Source organism: Mytilus californianus, unplaced genomic scaffold (genome assembly GCF_021869535.1).
Source record: "Mytilus californianus isolate M0D057914Y unplaced genomic scaffold, xbMytCali1.0.p SCAF_2, whole genome shotgun sequence".
In the NCBI taxonomy this organism is placed as follows: Eukaryota; Metazoa; Mollusca; class Bivalvia; order Mytilida; family Mytilidae; genus Mytilus; species Mytilus californianus.
In genome coordinates, this window is record NW_026262668.1 from 110,439,689 (window position 1) to 110,457,973 (window position 18,285).

General features: G+C 33.9%; 2 protein-coding genes across 7 annotated transcripts in view; both read right to left on the bottom strand.

Moving 5' to 3' along the window:
* LOC127728572 (uncharacterized) overlaps nt 1–18,285 on the bottom strand; it is an 879,051-nt gene that overhangs the window by 219,675 nt on the left and 641,091 nt on the right. The window lies entirely within an intron of this gene.
* The window catches only part of LOC127727756 (uncharacterized), a 36,554-nt gene that overhangs the window by 9,881 nt on the left and 8,388 nt on the right, over nt 1–18,285 (bottom strand). The window contains exons 2-4 of the mRNA XM_052234872.1: nt 9,582–9,904; nt 7,128–7,299; nt 6,551–6,682 (exon numbers count right to left, since the gene is read on the bottom strand). Coding sequence (XP_052090832.1) covers nt 6,551–6,682; nt 7,128–7,299; nt 9,582–9,904 — 627 coding nt within the window. The remainder of the gene's footprint in view (nt 1–6,550; nt 6,683–7,127; nt 7,300–9,581; nt 9,905–18,285) is intronic.

The window sequence follows — 18,285 nt, forward strand, 5'->3', positions numbered from 1 at the left end:
GGGTTTTTTTTAAACAAAAAAATCTTTACATTTCTTTTAAGTAAGGATGCATGCCGTACAAAATAGTGCACGTATACTTTCAATTCAAAATATTGTTTGTGGGCATGAAATGTACTCTTACAGTTTGTTATTTTGTATGTTTTCAATTTCAGCATAGGGAATAGACATTAAAAGTTCCTTTTCTAGAAAATAAAGGATATTTGAGGATGCCGAGTGTATGGAAAGCCAGTATATAGTTATTCTTTCGCACATAATATTTTTCTTATTTCGTTTATTTGAAAGCTGATACATTGTACAAAGGAACAAGTTTAAGTGAACTCACATTACATAGTTATTCTATGCTCCGCCTACGACAGTAAAGCCAATAATATTATCTGGTTTTTTTTTGTTCGTTCGTTCGTTAATTCGTTTGTCCGTTTGTCCGTCCATTCATACTGCATTAGAATGACGTTAGTGTTGAATCTAGTCTAAGATGACGTTGTAGTCAGATCAACTTGAAACTAGTTACACATGTTCATTAAAATAGGTTTTTTCTAAATTATTTACGGTTCATTGAATATTGAACACGATTGTGCGAGCAAATCATCATAAACAAACACTCTTGGTTTTTTTTTATTATTCAAATTCACAAAAACTCTTTAGCTTTTTATTCTGATTTCTAAACCGCAAAGTGCTATTGTATAGCCATTATGTGCTTGGGGGATATACGCTCCGTTTTTAATATTTTGTTTACAATAATTGATTTATCTTTGCGATCTCGGTTTAGAGTTTGGAAAACAGAGAAATCGTAAAGAAGACGTTAAGATATGGATTACTTTATTTCCCAACTAGTCCCTCTCCCAATAGAATAAACTCCGGAGAGGGGCGCACCTTAATTTGTATAAATACATATATGATAACATATAGTATGTGTTCGAATGTAGGGGAATAAAAATAGTTCGTTAACAAAGAATGTTCCTTAGCTTTTTGTGTATTTTTCGCTGTGCATTTACTGATTTTGTGTCATGGAGGGATACCCCATATCCTTTGTTTTTCTATTGTATTAAATTGTTTTGACTTTTACGATTTTCTAGCATGTTGTATTTTACTCATTGATATTGATGCAGACATTTAGCAACCAAACTAGTCAGTGCATTCAGCTACAGACGTCATTCGTATTGTAGTGTCCCTTCTCCCTTAATTTGATGGACATTTCTGGTCATTTAAACGTTAACAAACAATATATACACCGTACTGGTAGATAGATTTTCTTTTTAACAGAACGTTGTTTCATAATGTGGTTTTGTGGTTTTCTCATATACCACATAAAGATTCTTAGACAAGTTGATTCTCATTGTGTTCTTTAGTGGTCGCTAACTTGATTGGTCGCTAGCTTGAGTCTGGTGTAAATTTATACAAGAGTGCACAGGCTGAAATGTCTCGCCTGTTTTACTTACCATGATTGAATTTATGTTGTTAACCTGTAATATAGAGGGTTTAATACAGGAATCACATACATTCATACCATATCCCAGCTGTATTATTATTACTAGCCTTTTACTTACAGTATCTGAGAAACCAACCTTATTTCGAAAACTGAACATAGACCAATGAGCCATAGTACTGAGGTCATGGTCAGATGAACCCTGCCAGACAACATATAGAAATAAGATGCGGTATAATTGCCAATGAGACAACTCACAACCAGAGACCAAATGACGTAGAAGGATAGCAATTATATAGCCTCGTACTGCCTTCAACAACGAACAAAACCCATACCGCATAACAAGCTATAAAGGCTTCAAAATAACAAATGTAAAACAATTCAAACGAGGAAACTAACAGCCTGATTTATGAACAAAACAATAAACGAAAAACAAATATGACATACTAGTACAGCAACATGATATGTACACCATACTATAAACATTCCTAACAACACATATAGTTGACCTATCGCTTATAGTATTTGAGAAATTGCCATAACCATGAAAACTTATTATTGACCAATGATCCACGAAAAAAAGGTCAGATGAACCCTCCCAGATAGACATGTACACCTTACAATCATTCTGTACACCAAATAAAGATGACCTATTGTTTATAGTATCTGATCTGATAAGAACCGTCATCAGTCATGTCAGTACCTATTTTATCAACGGATATAACACCATTAAGGTTCTTGTATATTTAAAAACAACTACTGACAAGGTTATTGACTTTGGAAAGGCACCATAACATTTGGCAGGGCTATACATATTTTTATGTTTAGTTCTGAGGCAAGTTCTCAATCCTTTTGTTTAACTTTATCACTAGAATAACACAAGAGTAGACAAACTCAAATGTCTCGTCTGCTTTACTGGTCATGGCTAAAATGTATGTTGATTTCTAAAATTCTTAACGATAAAGGTTCGACTATAGGTATCCAATAAACTGTACATTGTCACTGATCCGTGAAAATGAGGTTAAAGTTAGAGAAACCTGCCAGATGGAGATGTACACCTTAACATTATTCCTTGCAACAATTTTAAACCAGACTCAAGCTAGCGACCAATTCTAGCGACCAATCAAGCTAGCGACCACTAAAGAACACAATGAGAATCAACTTGTCTAAGAATCTTTATGTGGTATATGGGAAAACTGCAAAACCACATTATGAAACAACGTTCTGTTAAAAAGAAAATCTAGCTATCAGTACGGTATATATATATATATATATATATATATTGTTTTTTTAACGTTTAAATGACCAGAGATGTCCAGCATTTGAAGTGAAAGGGGAACACTACAACACCAATGACTCGTCTGTAGCTGAATGAACCGACTAGGTTGCTTGCTAAATGCCGGCATATTGATATCAATCAGTAATGAAATGTAAGTTTCTATAAAAAATAAAGTGCCAGCAATTCGAAAAAAGTCAAAACATCTTAATAAAGCCTGTGTCAGATGTATGATGTTTGATGAAATTCTGTATGTGTCTATTATTAGGACAGTCTTTGTTAACGAACTATTTTTATTCCCCTACATTCAAACACATAGACGTTGCGCACGATGTTGGTACGAATTCCATTTTGCTATAGATTAGCATAAAAATAAATACGTAGATTGGTCAGTTCGATAAAAATATATTGATTTCTGATTGAATTCATTACATTAGACTTTAAAATAAAGGAAAAAAGGAACCGAAATTTAAAATACCAGGAATTATAACACTTAATTATCCCATTTTTACGCAAAAACGTAATGTCCAACGTTTCATTTTGTGTGCAAAAGATCAGAGTTCCGTTTCTTTCCTACGGTATTTTTTCTCCGATCATCGTAAAACTTCACAAGAGCATTGCTATTGTTATAGATATTCGCGTGTTAAAGCAAAATCAATATCACTGAAACCGTAATCCGGAAAATGTTTTTTTTTTAAACGGTCTGAAAAATGTCCAAGCATATGCAAGGTAAGTATATTTCGGGTTTGCGCATTTATATTGTGAAATTGAAAAAGCTGACAGGAAAAATATTTATTATATTTTGAAAGTTTTTTTACTTTTCTCCTGGTTTATGATATTTTTTTGCCGGAAACCATGCGTATAGTTTCTATTGCAATGACTTCAAAAAGTATAGCCATCTTGTCCCAACGAAAAAAACGCTGCATTTTCTTTAAAATTGAGGTTTTAACCAGCTGTCTATCAAATAAGCATAGTTAGATCATAGAAAATAAAACTTGGCGGTAAAGGTTTTTTTGTTTTTCTTTTTAAACAATATAGTGTTTAATATTTTTTCTTTGGGCAATAAGGTCTTAAGTTCGTTTCAAAAAGTATAGCCGTTTTGTCCCAACGTTCGCAAAACGTAATTGATGTCATGTTCGGGTTTTTAATTTTATATCGTAATTATTTGTTTCCAGTTTAATTCGAATAAAAATAAAAAAATAAATGTATAATTTACAATACAACAAATGTATGAGAAAGGAGTAGTTTAAGTTTAAATTCAAATATTGACCAAATGAGATTGATATAAAAAAAATATCGGGATCTTAGTTTTTTTTCATAGCATATTTGTTTTATATAAGAAACATTGTCTATCTGCAAGTGTTCAATCGTCAAAAGTAACATGTATAATTTTTTTTTTATAAAATAAAAGAGAGAAAAACCATTGCTGGCAATTATAACAAACAAAGGATATGCATAAGCCACAAAAAAAAAAACGGAATTGAGAAATGAATCTCGAATGTTTAACTTCCTAGATATTTTGCGACAAAGAAAGCATCGGGAAATGATAAAATATAGAAAGGAAACGGAAACGGAAACGGGAAAAAATGCAACGACAGGAGTATGTACAAATGTATAAATATGCAAAAAATAGGAGAATATTTATTCAAAATCTGATTTATATTAAAAATAAATCTGTGTAAATTTGGAAATTAATGTATCGGATTCATTAATGCGAACTGCTGCCGAAAGGAAAATTATCAATTATGGCCTGGAAAGACTGACAACTCCTGTAAATGAATATTCATTAAAAAAAAATATCTATACGACCGTTTTGAGTTTTATTTGTAAAATTATGCATTTTTTCAGACAAACCGAAATCAGGTACCAAATTCACAACTGTTACAGTAAATTGACCTCATCAATAATATGCTTGAACGCCTGAAACTTTCTTTGAAATCGTCGAAATCGCCTTATTTTAAGGAACGTCGTGAAACGCTAAGTAGTACCAACATTGTGCGCAACGTCATACTATATATTATCATATATGTATTTATATGAATGAAAGTGCGCCCCTCCCCGGATTTTACACCATCGGGAATAGGACTAGTTGGGAAAATAATCATATTTTGACATCTTATTTACGTTTTCTGTTTTTTTCCAAACTCTAAACCGAGATTATAAACCGGTATCAATTATTGCAAATAAAATATTAAAGACGGAGTGTCTATCCCCCAAGCACAAAATGGCTATATAATAGCTCACGGCGGATCAGAAATGAGAATAAAAAGTAAACATACTGAAATAAAAAACAAGAATATTTGTCTATGATGATTTGCTCGCACAATCATTTTCCATATTCAATGAACCGTGAAATTTGTGTCAAAATGGTAATTTTGGCATTCAATTTAGAAAGATTTATATTAGAATGAACATGTGTACTTAGTTTCAAATTGATCAGACTATAACGTCAATCTAATGCAGTATGAATGGACAAAGGAACGGACAAACGAACGAACACACAGACCAGATACTATTGTGCGCTGTACTGTTGTAGGCGGGGCATAAAATAGATATTTAATGTGAGTTGACTTAAACTTGTTCCTTTGTACAATGTATAAGTTTTCAAATAAACGAAATAAAAAAGATACTATTGCGATAAAATTACTATATACTGGCTTTCCATACACTCGGCATCCTCAAATATCAAATTTCCTATATTTTCTAGAAAAGGAACTTTTAATGTCTGTTTTCTATACTAAAGACGAAAACATACAGAAGAATAAGATGTAGGAGGGAATTTCATTCAGACAAAAAGTACTTTTAATTGAAATTAAACGTGCACTATTTTGTACGGCATGCATCCTTACTTAAAAGAAAAAGACTTTTGATTAAAAAAAAAACACGTACACTTTGAACATCAACTTTGAACCCGTACAATTCCCAGAAGGTTCTAACCCCCCAACAAATTAATTCAGTGGGCCTTTCTCTTATTTATTACCTTTCATTTGAGCTATGTCCGGTGGAGAACTTTGCCGTACGGAGCTGGTGAGGCTTGCCGAAAGAGTGTAAGGTGGACACATAAAAAATAAATTAACATCAACTTTGAACCCCTATAATTCTCAGAAGGTTCTAACCCCAAAACAATTATTTCAGTGGGCCTTGCTCCGTACGGCAAAGTTCTCCACCGGACATAGCTCAAATGAAAGGTAATAAATCAGAGCAAGGCCCACTGATATAATTTTGTTGGGGGTTATAACCTTCTGGAAATTGTAGGGGTTCAAAGTTGATGTTAATTTTTTTGGTTGCTAGCTTGATTGGTCGGTAGAATTGGTCGCTAGCTTGAGTCTGGTCAATTTTAATTGACCTATTGTTTTTAGTATCTGATTAAAGTAACCACAAACACTTAATATGACCAATGAGCCGTGAAAATGAGGTCGTGATTAGTTGATTTGACCCTGTCAAACGGATATGTACACCTAACAAACATTCCATACACCAAATATGGTTGACCTTTTGATAATAATATCTGAGAAACGGTTCTGACCATGACAACCTCACGTTGACCACTGATCCATAAAATGAGGCCAAGGTCAGATAAATCCTGTCGGACAGACATGTAGATTTCATCTAACAGATATTGTTATCCTATTACTCATAATAAATGAGAAAATTTCGTTATAGAAAAAGGTTTTTAAGTAATCACTAAACCATGAAAATTAGCAAGGGGTTCCGCGGAACCCTGTGTCTCGCCTGCGATTGTTGCTGTCAGTGTTAAAGTGTAATGTTGACTTAAAAAGTGAGTCCATTTATCTGAAAAATACAGAATTTAGAAAAGTGTGTGTGTGTGTGAAAGAGAGAGCATTTCTTACCGTCTGAACACACTGCATCATTTTCTTCATCACATGGTCTTATATGTGATTTACCATTTGAACAGTTAAGTGCAAGACATTCCCTCTCAAGTCCTCCAAGAGAAATGTAGTAACTGTGCAATTGAGGGTAATCTGAATTTAGGAAAATAAATGATTCTTTGTTATATTGTTTTTGTTTGATTTCGCAAAAGAGCCATATCAAATCATCCAACACATCAGGTATCGAAATTTTCAGTTATATGTGAAATATAATAAAGTTTAGATAAGTCAGGATATTTTCAATGAATTTCACAATGTCCTCCACACTTAAATATTTTATGATTTACTGGAGAGGTTCCAACTCCACCAGGCTAGGTTGCTCTTAGGCGAATTAAGCTATTTGCTTAAGTTTCATTTGATCATATATAGTTCCTCTAATTTTCTTGGCTTTAATTTTTTTGGATTTGAGCATTCCTGGTGAAGATTAATCTTGCAGAGCGATGCGCACGCACTTAATTTATAAAGTGTTATTTTCAGTGTATATTTCCGTAGTAGTTTCTTCCCGGCTCAGAAAAGTTTATAAATAAAACAAACTTACTATCAAATCCGGTATTGATTGTTCTGTAAACAGTTACAAACTCTGCATTTTCAATGAAATCACCACAAATCCCAATACCATCTTTGCATATTCTAGCACAATTTTGGCGATAATCGATTAAGTCAACGTTGTCTGATATATATTTAGTATCTATACATGCGCAATAGGATTCCTAAAATATTTTTTTAAAAAACGTATATACTATTTATTTGAAATAAAGTATTGTGTCTCATACAATAAACGTTCTAATTAACATTTTTTTCTGCAATACGAACTTTTTATTAAGATTCTTAAAACAATAATTTTCGTTTCGAATTTTTGTTTTTAATATTCTTGTAACCGTTTCATCTTTAAAACATATAATATATATAGTTTACCTCCCTCACATTATTATTGAATAAATCTATTAGCTAAAGCAAGATCATGTGGTGTGAATTAATTCGGATATTTTCGTCCAAATCTGCAGGGCAAGTTCTTAAACATACAAGAGAGAGCGTTGCACTCTAAATACACATTGCATTGGATTTGGCGTCATGTACAAAACTTACAAAAACTAAACTGTTATCACAGAGATATGTCTCGCCTTTTTGTAATTTTGATAATGCAAATGTTGAAATTAAAATAGCAATACTTTAACATGTAAGTTATGCAAATATTCAAAGTCGATGGACCATGACTGAAGGTACATGGCTAAACAATCTCCATGGAATGAGATGTGCCAATGCTAATACAACTGCATACCAAATACCATTGACTTATTATAAGTCGTTCCCTTTAAACAAACCTAAACACAAACATTAACTTGTAAACTATGTAAAAGCTTCAAAGTTAATGAGCCATGATCAGGGGTGGGGCTATATAATCTCCATGGAAACAATACTTGCAAATGCCAATAAATTTGCATACCAAATATCATTGACTTAACATTAGCAGTTCATCTTAAACTGATCTAATCACAAACTAATACATGTAAACTAAGCAAAAGTTTCAAAGTAAATAGACCATGACTGAGGGGGCATGGCCAAATATTCTCCATGGAAATGAGATGTGCTAATGCTTATACAACTGAACACCAATTAACATTTGCATACCACTAATGGTTCCCCTTGAACTGACCTAATCACAAACTAATACATGTTAACTTAGCAAAATTTTCAAAGTCTATAGACCATGACTAAGGGGGCGGAGCCAAATAATCTCCATGGAAATGAGATATACCAATGCTTATACAACTGCATACCAAATATCATTGACCTTCCACTAGTGGTTCCTCATAAATTGACCTAATCACAAACTAATACAAGCTATTATGAATAGTTTCAAAGTCAATAGACCTTGACTGAGGGGGCGGGACCAAATAATCTCCATGGTAATGAGATGTGCGAATGATAATACAACTGCATACCAAATATCATTGACCTACCGCTAGTGGTTCACCATGAACTAGACCTAATCACAAACTAATACATTGTTGACGCCGCCGCCGTCGCCTTCGCCGCCGACAGACAGTATACCTATTTCTCGCTTTTTGACTCCGTCAAGGCGAGACAAAAACATTTTAATCCAACTAATAACACTCTATGTTTCCAGAGACAGTCCCAATTTCCTGACACCTACTTTTTGAATATACATATTGTCAAATGTGTCTTCTTCATGATTATACATGAAATATGCCTATGGACATTAGAAAAAAAAACATTCAACTAAATGTTTTAATCATTTGATTCTTCAGAAATAAGCCCTGTTTTTAAAAAAATATCAGAATTTTTCTTCATTTTGAAATAGATAAAACTTAAGGTCTAGGAACAGTGAATGGGCTATGTCACAGATTTTGCTAAAGTTTTGCATACAACCTTGGCTCGTTGAACTTTAACTGAAAATCGAAAAAATAAAGCATTTATCTCTTTTATTATCTCTAATATTACTGATTGATTTATTTTAAAATAGGTGAACATTTGTATAGAAAGCACATTAAAGCGGAGAAAACCTTCTTAGATTTGTCTTAAAATCATCAAATCTCTTTTATCTAATACATAGATTTAAAAAAAAAACCTACATGTTGTTGATACATGAATTATAGGTATCTCTTTTGCAAAGTTTGGAAATCTTATATTTAAAAGTTATGAGATTTAGATCATTATAAGGACGCTTAATTTATTTGCATTATTTTTTATTTTCCCATCAAAATTGGAAACAATCGCTTAATTTGTATTTAGTATTATTTTTTTACTATATTCACATCGTGAAAATGGAACTGTATATGGTTTACTTATATAATGACTTCTTTTGAACACCTCTTACTTACGGAATAAGTATAGATATACATAAAGGGGGTTCAGGAGGAATTCTTGCCATGCCAGATCAATTTTTTCAGTTAAGATTTAATTATATTAACGTGTTCAAGTATATTTTATGTTAACATGATAATAATATATATTTTGATGCAATAAATACCTTCACTATGAAAAATGTATTCATGTTATAGCCCTTGTAACAATGTATATAGCACGCCATGGTGAAATCCCTGTCATCAGGCGTTAACAACTTGTATTTGTTTGGAAAAAGCTTATCCAGTCTAAGGCATCCGTAAATTGTGATCCATTCGGAGTACACTTTATTTCTTGTCCAGAATTCTTGTTCTCCAGAAAGATCAATCGGCATATGTTTAATACTGGTATTTAACCCGTCATTAGCCATTAATGACCCATCTTTCTCATAGCAGAAATGAGAAGCATCCCACCAAGTTTTCTTCTGTGGATAATATTGGACTAAACTCTCTGTAAGAGAAATATTGTTGTGATGCATCAATTATAGGGGATGTTAGACAAACGAAAATAGGCAGCAAACTGAAAATATAAATTAGAAGAGGTCATAATACGTGTTTTTCGATGATCTAAGTCAGTCCGAGTCTAGAACACCTTCACACGCTAGCGTATTATTTCTGTTCATGGAAGAACACCATATATACCAACAGTTACTAACACGCTATATCTATAAACTACCCCACTCACCTGCATTCTCTCGACATTCACATTTTACTTGATCTATCTTGCAGGACATCAAGGAAAATCACGAAAGTAACTTTAAAAAAGTAGGTCAACCGAATTTGAAGGGCGCGCAAATTTGGACCCCGACACTAGAAATTAGGGTATGTTGGACACTTTTAAGTTAGCAAAGGTTTTACTGTTGGGCAGGAGAAGTCCATGGATGACCAGTTTTTTATACCCCAGTCAACCGTTTGAGTATTTTCGCTTTCACATATATATGTGCGTTTTGGCTATTACCTTTGCAGAGAGGTACATGTAGATATTCCTAGGTAAATCCGATGCGCCCCTTTAATAACCATTTGTTCATGTATTGTTATAAATGACAGTTTGAGGCCAAACTCTAAATTCCTTTTAATTAAAAAGATTACACTTCTACCTCTTTACAATGGGGGCAAGTGCCAGCGGGGTACTGACACCTGCGTCCTCAAAACATAGTATGTACAAACAGCATTATATGATTGTAGTAAAACATGTTACAACATAGTTACAAATATTTAAAAAACTAATAATTACATTAACGCTAAAATAACATAATACATTGCTTATTTCGTAAAAGTACATTGCAATAACGAGTTCATATTCGTATAGTATAATGTCATCCATAAAAATACATAAAAAGTCAAACTTTAAATCTAAAAACTTTCGCACACAGTTTATGATATTAATAATTTGAAATTTTATCAAGTAAACAAGAACGTTCATTCATAACGTCTGTAAGAGATTTTTTCTCGATCATGTATAAACTATAATCTATAAGTCCGGATAACACAAGAAACCCAGATCACCTATGTACTAAGAGCGAAAACTATTCAAAGCAGATATCCATTTTTAGCTCACCTTACCACAGGAAATGTGAGCTTTTGCCATCACTTGGCGTCCGTCGTCGTCGTCCGTCCGGTATAAACTATTTCAAACATCTTCTCCTCTGAAACTACTGAACCAATTCCAACCACACTTAAGCTGAAGGATTCTTAGGGTATCTAGAATAAAGTTTGTGTTTTATTTTCTTTTTTGTCAAAAAACATAGCCGCCATGGCTAAAAATAGGACATTGGGGTAAAATGCAGTTTTTGGCTTATATCTCAACAAGAGTGCACACGCTGAAATGTCTCGCCTTCTTTACTTACCATTGATATTATGTTGATAGTCCTAAATATAAAGCTTTACTACAACTATCAACCTTACAATCATTCAATACACCAAATATAGTTGACCTATTGATTATAGTTTCTAAGAAACAGACTTAACCAAGAAAACTAAACATTGACCAATGAACTATGAAAATGAGGTCAAGGTCAGATGAATCATTCCAGGCAGACATGAACACCTTACAATCAACCTATGAATTAAATATAGTTGACCTATTGCTTATAGTATCTAAGACATAAACTTGTCCACGAAAACTTAACATTGGCCAATGAACCAACAAAATGAGGTCAAGGTCAGATGATACCTGCCAGACAGACATATACAGCTTACAATCATTCTATACAAAAATATGGTTGACCTATTGCTTATAGTTTAAGAAAAACAGACCAAAACACAAAAACTTAACACTGAGCGATGAACCGTGAAAATGAGGTCAAGGTCAAATAAAGCCCGCGAGAATGACATGTGCATCATAAAATATTTCCATACACCAAATATAGCTGACCCATTGCATATAGTATTAGAAAAACAGACCAAAACACAAAAACTTAACTATAACCACTGAACCATGAAAATGAGGTCAAGGTCAAATGACACCTGCCAGTTGGACATGTACACCTTACAATCCTTCCATACACCAAATATACCAGACCTATTGCTTATAGTATCTGAGATATGGATTTGACCACGAAAACTTAACCCTGTTCACTGATCCATGAAATGAGGTCGAGGTCAAGTGAAAATTGTCTCGACGGGCATGAGGACCTTACAAGGTACGCACATACCAAATATAGTTATCCTATTACTCATAATAAGAGAGAAATTAACATTACAAAAAATCTTAACTTTTTTTTCAAGTAGTCACTGAACCATGAAAAAGAGGTCAAGGACAATGGACATGTGACAGAAGGAAATTTCGTAACATAAGGCATCTATATGCAAAGTATGAAGCATCCAGGTCTTCCACCTTCTAAAATATAAAGCTTTTAAGAAGTTAGTTAACGCCGCCGCCGGATCACTATCCCCATGTCGAGCTTTCTGCGACAAAAGTCTGAAAAACTGAAGCATTTAGAGCAAATATGACATGGGGTAAAAATGTTCATTAGGCCAAGTTCTATCAGCCCTGAAATTTTCAGATTAATCTAACAACCCATTGTTGGGTTACTGCCACTAAGTTGGTAATTTTAAGGAAATTTTGCAGTTTTTGGTTATTATCTTGAATATTATTATAGATAAAGATAAACTGTAAACACAAAAATGTTCAGCAAAGTAAGATCTACAAATAAATTTTTATATGACCAATATTGTCAATTCACCCCTTAAGGAGTTATTGCCTTTTAAGGACAATTGAACACAATTTGTTTATCATGTTTTCTAACTTTAAAAAATCTTCCCCTCTGAAACGACTGAATCAAATTAAACCAAACTTAAGCTGAATGATTATAGGTTATCTAGAATAAAGTTTGTGTTTTATTTTCGGTTTCCTCAGAAAACATGGCCACCATGGCTAAAAGTAGAACATAGAGTAAAATGCAGTTTTTGACTTATATCTCAAAAACTAAAGCATTTAGAGCAAATCAGACCAGAAGTTATAGTATTCATTAGGTCAAGGTCTACCTGCCCTGAAATTATCAGTCAAATCGGGTATCTGATTTCTAGGTAATTGCCCCTGAATTGAAGATTTTAAGGAAATTTTGCAGTTTTCGGTTATTGTCTTGAATATTATTATAGATAAAGATAAACTGTAAACAGCAAAAATGTTCAGCAAAGTAAGATCTACAAATAAGTTTTTATATGACCAATATTGTCAATTGACCCCTTAAGGAATTATTGTCCTTTAAAGACAATTTTTCACAATTTGTTTGCTTACTTTCACAAATCTTCTCCTTTGAAACTGCTGAATCAATTTCAGCCAAACTTGGGCTGAATGAGTTTCAGAGTATCTAGTATAAATTTTATATTTTATTTCCTTATACATCAAGAAACATAGCCACTATGGCTTAAATGGAACATAGGGGTAAAATGCATTTTTAGCTTTTGAAGAAAATATGACAGATACAAAGAACATTTAAATGGCATTTTTTAGCCACTCATTAATATATATTGAAAAGCAAAAATAATCATTGATGAAAGATTTAAGCAAAAAATTACAGGTGAGCGATTCAGGCTCTTGAGATCCTCTTGTTAGGCTATCGAAACATGCTTGTTTGTCGGAAATTGTTCTTTTTCTAATAGACGAGAAAGAAGGACAATCTAACATAACGTAAAAAATATTGTCAGTCGCATTCTAGGAACATAACTGGCATTTATTGTTTATCATAAAGATTCATTCGTTGGAGCGTGGCATTTATAGGCAGACACTCGTGTGTCCTTGCCAAAAAAATTTAGCCTTGTTGAGCGAAAGTCGTCAATGTTTAATAAATACAACTGCTTACATTTAACAACCACACATGATTGGTACAAGTTTAAACTACTCTTTTCTAAAATATTGGATAGTTGTATATTTTTCGTTTCGTTACCGTAAAGCTTATTAAAGATATTAACGTTAATGTTTCCGTTTGCAAATGGTCAAGGCCCGTTGTCTGTAGAATAATTTCGACATTTTCTATATATTTCCATTCATTACATTTTAGTCTGAGAAAACATGATGTATCTATTTTATAAGTTGAAATTGGTATTTGACTTGGTTTACCTGAATTTGGCTATTCTTTTAATGTCTATTTGGTCATATAGAAATGTGTAGAAAAATGCAAATAATATCAAATCTAAAGTTTTTTTTCAAACTATACATGAAAATGTTAGGAAATTAAACATTTATTTAGTGTAAGCAATATTTTATTTAGAAACAGACAAATAAATACGTACATCAATACAATACATGGATTGGAAAACAAGTGACAAGTCACTTATACAAATTCCTCTTCTTTTGAACGGCAAAATTAATTACAATGGACAGAAAATGTACAATCATATAACATAATATCATATGAAAAGAAAACAAATGTAATGGAAATTAACATATAATGCAGACAGTAATTTTTTAATATTGGGTGACATGTTGTTGAGCCAACAAGAATTATTTTGTGAATCTCTTAGTTTTCAATATATAGTCTTGGACAATAAGAAAGTTGTTTTATTGTCTTTATCTGTAATGTTCGGATCACCATAAAGTAACGTATCTATGTTAAGTGTACCAGCTAGATTAACAAAAAGGACTTCACGTGTTCGATGATAATTGGGACAGTTAAGGAGGAAGTGTTTCGTGTTCTCTATATGTTTACATTTACAAAATGGGTCTGATTCCAAATTTTTCTGATACAAGTGATCTCTAAAACTAATGCTCTCGGTACGGATTCGGGCATGATATATCTGACCTAGTCTACTGCCTACATAATAATAATTTGGTATAGAATGATTTGGCTTAAGAAAGGCTTTAAGTAGAGTGATAGAATCAGCACTTTTTATATCTGGGGGAATGCTATTCCAAAGTCGAACTGTTGATGGAAGGAAACTATTCATATAATAAGTAGTTCGACAGGGTACTGATGGAAAATTATTAGCGTAACGAGTTCTATACTGGTGTATGTTTCTAAACTGATCTGGTAGAATATCATTTAGATAACATGGGGTCTTTCCATTCACCATATTATGAAAAAGTAGAAGTTTATGCTTATCTCTTCGCTGTCGAAGAGTCTCCCACCCGCATTCTGCTAAAAGTAAGCGTAGACTTGGTGAGTTTTGTTGCACCAGTAACGATGCGTGCAGTATCGTAATTTATATGTCCAAGTTTGGTTTTTAAGTATTCGGGACAGTTATCCCAGACAACATCAACATATTCAAGTAATGGGCGTACGCAGCTAAAATACATATTTTCAAGAGATCAGTGGCGGATCCAGAACTTTTCATAAGGGGGGGGGGGGGGGGGGGGCGCTGACTGACCTAAGGGTGGGCCCGCTCCAGTCATGCTTCAGTGATTCCCTATATAATCAACCAAATTTTTCCCACGAAAGGGGGGGGGGGGGGCGGGTCCCCCAGGCCCCTCAGGATCCGCCTATGGAGATCTTCTGTCAAGCCTAAATTTTAGGCGACGCAGTAAGTTTAGTCGAGGTAATGTCTTTAACGTAATTTTTTCAATGTGATGATTCCATGTACCATCACTCGGGAAAGTTAATCCTAAGTGCTTACGAGTCTGAACTCTTTTTATTTTGACGCCATTCGTATTCAAAGGTGGATGATAATCTGGTTCGCTTTTCCGTGAGAATAAAATGGATTCTGTCTTAGACGGATTAAAATTTACTAACCATTTATCCGCCCAGCTATTTATTTCACGCAAGTTGTAGTTTAAAGAAATCGATGAAACTAGTGGATCTACAACAGCATAAATGCATGTATCGTCCGCGAATAGTTTAATCTTACAGCTTACTTCGTTTATAATGTCGTTGATATAAATGAGGAACAACAAGGGCCCAAAAATTGAACCCTGGGGTACTCCAGCATTTACATCAGCCCAGGAAGATTCTACTCCGTTTATAACAACCCTTTGTTTTCTGTTCGACAAGTAATCCTTAAGCCACAGGAGGAGGTCACCAACAATGCCCATCATTTGCAGCTTATAGAGCAATCCCTTATGCCAAACACGGTCGAAGGCTTTACTTATATCGAAAAATATGAACCTAATATATTTGCTTTCGTCTAGGGCTTTGATAAGAACGTTACAAATATATAAGAGCTGATTTCTTGTCGAATCGTTAGGCATGAAACCAGACTGGTGCTCAGTAATCAAAACTCGTATGAAGTTAAATGCGTGCTTATATACACAACGCTCGAAAACTTTACTCATCACTGAGAGAAGAGATATTGGACGATGATTACTAAGGATGCTTTTATCATCATTCTTGAAAAAAGGAATTACATTAGCTAGCTTCCATGCGGACGGGAACAATTTTGTTCTAAGTTGAAAATAGCGCGTAATGGTTTTGCTATAATATCGGCAATAGGCTTGAGAATACGACCGCTTATAGCATCAGGCCCCGAGGCCTTGTTGACATTAAGAGTTTGAAGAATGTCTTTAACTTCGTACGTTTCGAAAACGATATTACTTAATCGTCTATCTGGAGGGATGTTCTCCTCAGGCAGTAATTTGTTGCTATCATCGATATAAGACTATGACGCAAAATAGTCATTGAATGCCCTGGCCTTTTGTTTATCGTCATCAATTACGGAGTTGTTTAAATTGATAGGCGGGATGTTCATGTCTCGAGATTTTAAGTTGGTTATATGGTAGACTAAATTCCACCAAACTTTGGTTGAAGACATGGTCGTTCTAAGCTTTTCAATCAATTTGTCATAGAATTTTGTCTTCTCGTTCCGTATTACGTTTACAGTTTTGTTTCGAATTCTGCGAAATTGTAGCCAGTTTTCGGGACTATTTGCCTTTTTCGCCTTTTTATAAATACGATTTCTTTTTCTAATATTCCTGCGTATGTAATTATTCATCCACGGTGGATCGCTTTTCCTGACTGTGATAGTTTTATTTGGAATAGCTTTTGAAGCAAAATCTCTCGACAAGCGAATCGACATTAGTGCTAGATTCAATAAAATCGTTCCAGTTAACACCTGAAAGCATCCTACGGAAAAGGTCGTAGTCGCCTCTGTCATACAACCATATCTTGCGTTTGAAACACGTATTTGACGGTTTGTGGAATTTTAGTATACAATAAAAAGGAGAGTGAAATCGGATATAAGCGGGAAGAAACGGTTGACCTACATGGACCAAGTCTACTGCGTTCGAGTTGTTACTTAAAACCAAATCAATAATAGATGCTGAATTTTCACAAAAAATGGTAGGTTCCTTTACAAATTGGGTCATGCCATATCTTGTGAAAATTTCCTTCATCTTAGATTGTCGTGGATTCATTTGGTCGTCATTAAAATCGCCTATACAATTAAGATGGTCTCAATGCCAGTATCTGAAGCAAGATCAAAAGAATGCTCTATAAGATTCAACAAATGCTGTGGTGAGTTGGGAGGCCTATAGAAAGTACCGAGCAAAAAGGGTCGATTTTGTTTTAACTTTAATTCTAGCCAAACACTTTCTATCCCGTTTACTTCTGTCACATCTCCGTTTTGCAGAAAGATAACTTTTCACATAAACAGCCACCCCATCACCGATACGATCTACTCTGTCATGCCTGAACGGCTTTACAAAATTGTCTAACAGAACATCATTTTCGAGAACATCTGGCTTTAACCAAGTTTCCGTAAAGCAGAGTATATCCAGGCGCTGAAGTTCGACATTTATTAAATCTAGTTTAGGTTCTAAACTCTGAACATTTAAATGCACAAATGATATAAATTTGGAGAGACAATGCTTAAATTCATCAAAGGAGAGGACGGATACGGATGACAATGTGAATTTATCTGAAGAATATAGCGATGATGGACCAGGATTTTTTTCTATGTCACCAGACAAAAGCAAGACTAATATCAATATAAATAGCATGATAAATAATACAATTTTCATTATTACACAATATATGATACAACACTTCGGTAATAAATTTAGTATCCAAGCCCGACTTTGTTTGGCTTCCATTTGACAAAATATCTCATTATTAACAGTTACTGTTGAATTTTCTTTGAGATTAAGTCTGGGTTGTAATTCAGATTTACATATGATTAACAATAATATTACAGGTATGGCTCCCAAACTATGCTGCATAAATAAGTTTACAAAACAATATCATCTAAGTTTAACAACCTCTTTTCCCTAACTCTTGTGGCTCGACTGTAAAAGAGTCCCACTCTGACTTTGTAAAGTGCGTTGGAAATACCCATCAAGTAACTTTGGTATCCCAAGCAGCGTAACAGTGAGTCAGAGTGGTCATTTCTTCTACATTAAATGTAAATGTAAATTTGTTCCGACGTTGGAAAGTTCCGGGCGGAAAGAACTAACTAGCCGAA